The sequence below is a fragment of the Hevea brasiliensis genome, chromosome 1, assembly GCF_030052815.1.
Source record: "Hevea brasiliensis isolate MT/VB/25A 57/8 chromosome 1, ASM3005281v1, whole genome shotgun sequence".
NCBI classification, from domain to species: Eukaryota; Viridiplantae; Streptophyta; class Magnoliopsida; order Malpighiales; family Euphorbiaceae; genus Hevea; species Hevea brasiliensis.
The window spans coordinates 114,344,898-114,354,286 of record NC_079493.1 but is presented as its reverse complement, the minus strand read 5'-3'; the positions used below and the strand labels follow the sequence as shown (position 1 = coordinate 114,354,286).

The 9,389-nt window shown below is 29.0% G+C and overlaps 2 protein-coding genes across 4 annotated transcripts in view; both read left to right on the top strand.

The window, feature by feature from the left end:
• The window catches only part of LOC110651044 (uncharacterized), a 23,652-nt gene extending 20,034 nt beyond the window's left edge, over positions 1–3,618 (top strand). For all 3 annotated transcript variants that reach the window (XM_058147883.1, XM_058147885.1, XM_058147880.1), the window contains exons 16-21: positions 1,314–1,436; positions 1,538–1,586; positions 1,678–1,739; positions 2,983–3,044; positions 3,164–3,215; positions 3,302–3,618. In XM_058147883.1, coding sequence (XP_058003866.1) covers positions 1,314–1,436; positions 1,538–1,586; positions 1,678–1,739; positions 2,983–3,044; positions 3,164–3,215; positions 3,302–3,307 — 354 coding nt within the window. In that variant the 3' untranslated portion in view covers positions 3,308–3,618. The remainder of the gene's footprint in view (positions 1–1,313; positions 1,437–1,537; positions 1,587–1,677; positions 1,740–2,982; positions 3,045–3,163; positions 3,216–3,301) is intronic.
• A 3,533-nt stretch (positions 3,619–7,151) lies between these two features.
• LOC131183404 (probable mediator of RNA polymerase II transcription subunit 26c) lies at positions 7,152–8,815 on the top strand. Its single transcript, XM_058154179.1, has 3 exons — positions 7,152–7,225; positions 8,233–8,442; positions 8,503–8,815. The coding sequence occupies exons 1-3, from the start codon at positions 7,152–7,154 to the stop codon at positions 8,813–8,815; spliced, it is 597 nt and encodes a 198-aa protein (XP_058010162.1).
• Positions 8,816–9,389: the final 574 nt, after the last annotated feature.

Sequence of the window (9,389 nt, the reverse complement as noted above, 5' to 3'; positions counted from 1 at the left end):
GATAAAGAACTTGAAGAATTTGAAGCATGGAAAGAAGCACATTTATTCCAATTGAGAGAACAGTTGATACAGTGAAAAGTATTGAAAATATAAAGGCAAAAGTTCTTGAAAAGCAAGCCAACAACAAGAGAAGCTTGAATTTGAATAGCTACTTGAGGTTGAAGATGAAATTGAAAATGAGCAACCTGAAGAACCTAAGATCGAAGAACCTAAAGATTTGAGTCTTGAGCATTCACATGTTGAAGAACATATTCTAGAGCAAGAAGTTGAAAAAAAATGCACAAGCAAAACTTGAGGAGGAAAAATTGCAGAACAAAGAAGATCACTCTATGAAAACTTCAACGGAGATTGAATAAAATCAAGTTATTTCTAATAATTTGAAGAGCCTTTCAACTGTTAAGAAGCTTGATTTTATTTGTCCAGATCCTTTTAGAGATGCAAAGGAAAGCATGAAGTACTTGATTTTAAACTTGTTGCTACCATACAAGAATGAAGAGTTGATTGTCCTTTTAATACAGTTTCTGATTCTCTTGCACTTTAAGACTTGAGGACGAGTTTTTTCCAACCAAGGGAGAATAATGCTTAATGGGAAGATGATATTCCTAATGCAATTTAGGAATTATATTCTATATAAAATTTGGAACTATATAAAATTAGGAAATTTAAGAATTTTATTCTTTAGGAATTTTATTCTTATTAGATTTATTATTTAGGAATTTTATGATTTCCTAGTTTATTGCGGTTTAATTTAGTATTTTCTAATTAAGATTGAATCAGAGTTCTAAAATTCTAATGTGATTGGGATTCCTAATTCTATAAATAAGACTTAGGGTTTCTATTATTATTAGACAACCTTTGTTATGATAATTTTATAAGATCAATAATATTTTAGAGAATTAGTTCTCTTTTTCAAGAATTGGTCCTTGTTTTGTTCTTTGTTCCTAGCTGTTATACATCAGGGGGAGTGGAGCGGTTAAGCTATGTTAATAGCTGAGGACTGTAATTTGAAAGTTTCATAGTTTAAAAGAGCATGACTTATTAAAATTTTACGCAAAATGCCAAAATATATTGGATGCTTTGGGAGAAAGAAGTGGCCTATCTGTCAAAATTATGAGAATGGTTGTTTAAGTTTTCCAGCTTATGTATATATAATCGGATTTTTCCAAAGAACACTGCCTTTAGTTTGGGGAGATATTAAATTTTAAAGTGAAACGTTCCTTTGCCCAATACACATACATGCACAGATGCTGGAAAAAAATTGCATCCAGACCTTATTTTCTTCTTTTCTAATGGCAATGCTATGGGTTATCTAGGTGCTTCACCAACATCCTATAATGTCTATACCATCATCTTCTGATGCTGTGTCATCAACTCTTTCTGGTCATTCTCTGTTTCCACTGTTGAATTCAGTTTTGCAGACAAATATTCTTCAGAGGGTATGTAGCATCCAGTATACTTTGACATGTTGGTTCTTTAAATATTACTATTGCTTTTTCCTCAGCAGCTTATGCTACTTGGCCTTATTCCCTTTCAACAGGATACTATTCTTACTCTAATGAAGCAAGTTTGTGGTTGCGACAATTCAGGTGCAAGCAATTGAGCCCTTGCTCTTTTTTTCCCCTTCCCCTGGGATTAAAACTAGGGATCTTACCTTGATGTTTTCTATGTCTTTTGTAGCCAACCGCGCCACTGATGGAGGATCCACACTGGCACAATTAGGTTCCACAGAGAGATCTTTGGTATGTAAGCTTTAGCTTTTTATACTGTGCAGGAAATTTACAGCAAAAATATCATGCAACTCTAGAAGTTTGCTATTTGATAAAATTTTCTGCTATAAGAAGTGCTAGAATATTCTTTCTACGAATGAATTTAAGAATAATGACATTATTATTATTATTATTATTATTATTTGTAAATAGGGCTTTATTAATGAAAGAAATAGATCACATGCTTGTGTTGTAATCAGCTTTGGGTAACTAGGAAGAGCTGCAAAGAAAACTAAAGAATATAACCTGATCATACACTTTCATGATAAGTTAATGGGGTTCTAGAATTAGGTAACAACTGAGAAATAAAAACATGTGTGAAATATTTTAAGTGGGTAGGGGCAATATTGATGCTTAGCCATTATGGTTCTTCGATTTGGTTGGTAAAACTTCCACATTTTTATTTTATTTTATTCATTCTTAAACTTCTTTCTTTCAGAGTTCCATCATAAGGTGTAGAATCAGCCAAGGCTGGAATTATTCTTGCTATAGAAGCTAAATGGTTTAGTTACCATAGCTATTGCAATCAATTGGGCTAATTCCCCATACCGCACATCTTGTTTCTCTCTCTCCTTTCTTTCTTTTGGGTTACTTTAATCTTGTTGAGTATATTCTACCACTTCTCTAAATTCTAAGTCTTTATAGGTTGGCTTTGTGACATGTGTCCTTTACAATTTTCTTGTTTTCTTGGAATGTTAGCATTGGTACTATGTGCATTCATTAAAAAATTCCTACCTTGGTGATTGCTGGATACATTTGCCTGGATTTAACACATCCACATAACAGATGACTGATAAATGACAAAAGTTTTGTAGTTTGTCAAAAGATTTTAGCTTTAAGCTGAAAACTCTTATAGAAGGGGTATACTTCTTTCTTTCATTTTCTTTGAGGGGTTTAATGTTGGAGTTCTTAGGCTTGTAGAGCTCATAAATTCTAACGTATGCTTACGCAAGGCATTCTATTTTACACCATTGCTTTTGTCTCTTCAGATGATTTGTAAGAGTAGTGGTTTATTTGAAAGCTTTTCCAACTATACGGCATTACTCAATTTTGCACAAATTGAGTTTGTTCTCTGCATTTACTGAGTTGTGTAATGGCAAAACAAATTTATTGACTTTTTATGTTGTTAATTCCCTATAGCGCCTGTGACCCAAAGCTTACGTGAAAAATCTCAAGGAAGAAATTTGAGATAATGATTTTTGTGTGAAATTTGCAGCTAGAAGCTGCACATGACAGGGAGAAAGAGTTACTTCATGAAATAACGGAGTTGCAGTGGAGGTATTTGTTGTATTTTGCGGATGCATAAATGCACAATTTACTCACACTCACACGCTATACATTCACACGCTGTTTAATCCTCTATCAAATCTAATCATGTCTTGTTTTTTAATATATAGGCTAGTATGTGCTCAAGACGAACTCCAAAAATATAGAACAGAAAATGCTCAGGTCAATTTTCAATAACCTCGACTCGCATGCTCATCTATTTTTTGTCTGGCCCATGGATAATCTATCGTCTAATACAAGAGTTTCAGGTATGATTTCATTATTGAACTCGAAGCTGGGCGAAATTGCAACAATTTGTTACTCAAAACGAAGTTAAAAAGAGTGGAAGGAAAATACAGAATGAAGAAGAGAGACATTATTAAACATTGTTAGCTCATTATTATTTGTAGCATAGATTTGTTTTGTTATGCATTAGGCAGGATAAACAAAACCCATATTAGTATTACCCAACTTGTGCAGATTAAGCAATGATACTATAAGTTGTACATGAATAATATTATCCTTTCCAAGCCAGCTTGGGAGTTGTAAATATGACCTTTAAGCTTAATAGTAGGCATATTCTCTACTGACTTCTGTAACCAAAAGTGCATTTGATTTTTTTTTTTTTTTTTTTTAGCCTCATTTAATCCAACTCTATTGTGTACATGTGTTTGTATTGCCTGTGTTGCGTCTGTGCATCATAGGAGCTCATATATTAAATAAGCGCAATTTGATCATTATTATTGTAATTTTTACTTTTGAATTATCCACTTAAAACAAGTTGGTGTATGCTCGATTTGGATTTTTACTAAACATTTTAAATTACATATTAAAAATTTGAAGCTTTCAACTATATAATTAAAATTTAATATAATAAAAAAATTTTGAATTCTTTATATACAAGTTGGTGTATGCTAGATTTGGAAATTTTTTGGATAGCGCAATTTAGATTTTTTATTTAATCTTTGCAGCTATCAATGATAGACAATTACCAAATAGGGAATCCTTCTATATTATAATAAGATATCTCTTACGCAAATAATCCAAATAAAAAGGATCATTTCGTGATCATATTGAGCAAACACTTTCCTTAATCTTCTTGATTTGTGAATAAATTGATTATAATTCTAAAAGTATGCAATGAAATATTGTAAAGAATTCTTTATGAAATAAAATCTAACTAAATCAAGGTTGTCAATTTATTGGGTTGTTTGAGCCGATCAATTATAGCTCTAGTATCGTGCCACTTCTAAATTGAAAAAAAAAAAATTAAGGCTCAGTTTATTTTTTGGAAAACTGAATCAACCAATTTTTTTATAAAAAAATAAAGTAATTTTATTTTTATTTTTTAAATTTTAATAATTTTATTAAAATATAAAAATACTTATATATATTTAATACAGACGCATATTATTACTTAAAATTGCAACTAAATAATAAAAATATTTTCATGAAAAATATTTTTTAATAAAAAAATTTTTATATATAAATTATTTTCTTAACTTAGTCATATTCTATAAAAAAAAAAAAATGAAATTAGCAACTGACTATTAAAATTAGTTGCTAATCGATTTGACAATTGATTTAGTTACTTGCAATCAATTATTAATCGACTAATAAAGCAATCAAAAATCGATTTAGCAACTGACTATTAAAATGGGATTAGCAATTGATCGGTTGCTAATCGATTTAACAATCGATTCAGTAGCTTACAGTGAGATTAGTTACTAATTGATTAGTAACCAACTAATAAAATAATTGAAAATTTACTATAAATAGCAGCTGAAAACTGAATCAGTTGCTAAAATAATTAAATTTAAAAAAAATAAAAAATTTTGATTAAAAATGATCGGTTATTACTAACAACCAATTTAACAACCGAAATTAGTACGTAATTAGTTAAAAAAAATTAGTGTCTTTAGTTTGACAAATTTACTACCGCTTTATAAGTCGGTTGCTATTTGTAATTGATTTAGTAATGGATTGTCGGTTACTAATTAAAAAAAAAAACTTAAAAAAATTAAATTTCTAAATAATAAATAAAAATTCTCATAAATAAATTATTTAAAAAATTATAAAAATAATAATTTATTAATAGAAAATTATTCTAAAAATTACTAAAATAATAATTTATTAATGAAAAAATACTACTTCAAAATTAATTTAAAATATAGTATTCTACTATAAAAATTACGACTACAACCAGTTTCAGTCGGTTGTAAAAATTAGTCGCAAAATTTATTATTTTTTATAGTACTCTGGATTCATTTCATGCACATGACAAAATAGTAGCTTGGCTGCTTTAAACCAGGCAAATGTATAGGAGAGAAATATAACAGTGGTCTCTTATATATAATTTTTAAGACTAAAATAGTATATATATATATATATATATATATATATATATATATATATATATATATATATATATATTATTTAATATTTATTTATTTAATTAAATTATTAAAATCTTAATTTTAAAAAATTTTTAATTTTATCTAAAACTTTTAATTTCCATGATTTTTAATCTTTGCCATTTATTATAATTTTAGTAATCAAATTATTTAATAATTGGGACAATAAATTTATATTCTATTAATAGATTTTATGTTCCTCATTAAAAATATTTTTATGAATGAAAAGATTTAATCCAACTTAAACAATTTTGCATATAAATAACTTAATTACTAAAATTGATATCAAATTCAAAATTTGAATATGAAATTAATATAATTAAAAGTTTAATTAAAAATTTTTTTTCTCAAAGTGCAATAAAAATAATTCATTTTATAAAAATGTGAAAAATGTTTAAAGTTATAGAATTTCCAAATTTATTCATTTTGTAGTTAAATAAAAAATTAGACAAAAAAATGGTAAGCTATGGTGACAACTAAGCAAAATATATATATATAGTTTAATTTAATCTATATTTAATTTTTATCTAAATTAGTTCAAAAACTTTAATTTAAGTTTAATTTAATTAAAAAAATAAAGAAAATTAAGAAATTGAGTTTTTTGATTTTTAAGTTTAAATCAACCAATCAATAAATTTTGCTCTAAAATTAAGAAATTAGATTTTTCACTTTTATTTCAAATTAAGAAATTTAACTCATAAATTTTGCTTTTTTAACTAAATTAAATTTAAATTAAAATCTTAAATTTAGCTCATAAATTTATAATCTTAACTAAATTAAATTTAAATTAAAATTTTAAATTTATTTAAACAAAAATTAAAAATTGCTAAATGAACTTCTTTAATAAGAATAAGGCGAAATTTAATCCTCTGCCATAAAAAAATGCCAATCATAGCTGGTGATGACAAGTGGCTGTTGATGTATCACTTTCACGTGCAAAATGATAAATTGGGTTAGCTGGTTTAATTTCTAGTAAAATTTGCCAAACCACACATTAGGGTTAGGATTGGTAAATTTTGTCGTAATTTGGGCTGTCTGTATTTTAATGGGTCGGATCAAATTAATTATCAATCATTTTACGTAACTACTAATTTTTCAAGAAAATAATTTTATTTATTTATTTATTAAAATAAAATTTAAAGCGATGGTATCAAACTAAAATATGTAAGTCGGTTTCGACACAAGTAATTTATAATATTGAATTGACCATTAATTTTATAGTCATTAATGAATAATACTTTACTGTAATTTTTGATAAGCAGAATTTTATTCATAATCATAAATTGAGGAAAATTTAATATGGATGTTGCTGACTAATTCACATGTTAAATGAAACTATAGAGTTAATGGATAGGGACAATAGGCCGGTTCATTCTTGTTACCATTTTACCCCTGAAATTATACCAATTCAACTAACTCTCACAGGTGAAACTTGCCTCTATATATAGAGAGAGAAGGGTTATCAGAACCACCATACTACCAAAGGCTTATAAAGACAACTCTTACCACCAAAATACCTCAAATCTTTTTTACACTTGAGCATCGGCCGTGTCTACTGGCACTCAGGATACGGGATTTGGGTCTGGATCCGGTTTCGGTTACGGGCTTGTGGATACGGTTGTTAGTGGGTCGGAGTCCATTGTGAGCAGCGCTGAAACAACCATCAGCAACAATATAGAATCTGTTGGTGATTTGGTGCCAGGTGATGGTGGAAGCTCTGGAACTACAACATCAAAAACGGAAAGCTGCTGCTGCTACTACTGTGGCTTCAACAACAGAGTCTGTTCAGGATAGTGGATATGGATCCGGATCAGGATTTGGATATGGGCTATGAATCATGTGGCTTAGGCATGTCAGGTATGTATGGCTAGCTAGTGCTCATGCATGGCTCGAATAGGTTACTTGTAAAATATGTGGTGTGCTTTTAGGGTGGGTTTCTGTGTTGTGTCTTTTGAATAACTTTGAAATTAATTAATTAATTTCAAGCTGAATCCATCGTTTGTTTAATAAAGAATAAACTATAAAGTGTTGTTTTAGAAGAGCAAGACTTTTTAATCTTGAATATTATTTATCAAACCTATAAGGTTTACAAGGTTTTCAAACTTAGCTCGATTTGGGAATCCATGAAAAAAAAAAAATTGAAGATTTAAAATTTAATTAGAATTGAATTGAAGTTAAATCGGTGCATTATTTATCCTAAATATTATTTAATGTATATTAAATTTATATTATAATTAATAATCTTTTATATATACAATGATATTAATATATTAATTTTTTAATATTAATATATTAAATTGATATTATATTTTATATTGTGTAATTATTAAATTTTTATAAATTAATACCAATATATTAATATTAAATTAATAAATATTTTGTTTAGTAAATTAATTTAATTATATATTAACTTGTATATATATAAAAAAATATATCTCCTTTTAATATTTATTCAAGTAGCTAATTTACCCTTAAATTCAATTAATTTACTTAATTTTCAGTGTACAATTATTCCTCAAAATTTACTATCTATCCAAACAAATTGTAATAAACTTGCATTATCCAAAATAGAAATTTGCAGTTTCTTTTCGAAAAAACATAAAATATAATCATCTTGTATTTTTTGTTCTATTGAAGATTGCTACTAATCAATAATTATCACGTGTGCCATTTTGTAGGAAAATTAAATGAAACTCGTTCCACCCTTATGATGTGTGATCGAGTCAAAGGGGTTCTATCAGCAAATTTTATCGAATTTCTGAATTTAGAACTTCAATCATATATAGGGAAACATGCAAGTTCTTGGTTGAATTCAGAAGAAGATACATAAAGAATATATATAGAACGGATATAGATGATCTTGGATCGATTCTGGAGAGTTCAGGCATTGACGTCTGGACTTTTATCAACTCTGTGATTTTAGAGGCTTCCTTGTATTTTGGAGCTGAACTGAAGCAGCGGAGAGAGAAGATTGTTGAAATGCTATACGCGTCGATGTAGGAATTGCGATTTTAATGTGGGCAGTATTAGTGATGGGTATGAAACGAGAAAAACAGGCATGACGTGAAAGATGGAGATGGATATGGAAGTGGGTCGACGTCAACGATGCCAAGGTTGATTCATGGAGATGAAGATGAAGAAAATGATGTATTGAATCCATATGCAAGATTGTTCGACGATGAAGAGAAGAAGATTTTAGAGATTAAACAACGTCTTGAAGATCTTGACCAGTCTGAAGATTCTCTGATTGATTTGCTTCAAAGCTTAGCAGATATGGATATAACCTTCAAGTCACTCGAGGAGACTGGTATTGGAAGACATGTCAATAGTTTGAGAAAGCATTCATACTATAATGTTCGGAGATTATAGATAAAAACATGAAATCAATACAATCCTTGGTAAGCCAAAGACGAGACACTGAACCAAATGACAAGCCATCTAAAATGTACTGAAGGGAAGAAAGAAGAGGAAAGAGAGCACCCTTGTTGTAGGATTCCAGAGTAAAATTCTTCTACAAGCGAACAGTTTTTTTACTTGATTCAATGGAGCCAATAAAGAAACAAGCAAACCAAGATTTCATCAGAATTGACTTCTTCTCCAGAGGATAAACCATTCTCTTAAAAATTTAACCATGATCTTAGCTCTTACACAGCAGTCTCATCTCGAGATAGATTGTTCAATAGCCAAAACTGGAAAAAAAATCTTGATAAAATATTCTGAAGCCATTGAAAAAGAGAAATCTAGTTCAGCAACAAACTCGCACGCCCGAAGTGCGTTGGAGAAGAAAAAGGGATTAAGGCTAAGAGGTTTTGGGCTGAAGGAGAGGCTGGGCTTTTAGGAGATGAAAGTGGGCCACGAGCAGGTTCAATGCCAAGATCAATTTAAAGCCCAGGAAGCTTATTCAAATCACGCATCCTAAGTTTTGATTCAAAAAGAGCAGGGT

Coding starts and splice junctions, on each gene's coding strand:
- LOC131183404 (XM_058154179.1), top strand. CDS start 7,152: ATGGTGGAAGCTCTGGAACTACAACATCAAAAACGGAAAGCTGCTGCT. Junction 7,226..8,232: donor ACTGTGGCTTCAACAACAGA/GTCTGTTCAGGA, acceptor AATCATATATAG/GGAAACATGCAAGTTCTTGG. Junction 8,443..8,502: donor GAAATGCTATACGCGTCGAT/GTAGGAATTGCG, acceptor CGAGAAAAACAG/GCATGACGTGAAAGATGGAG.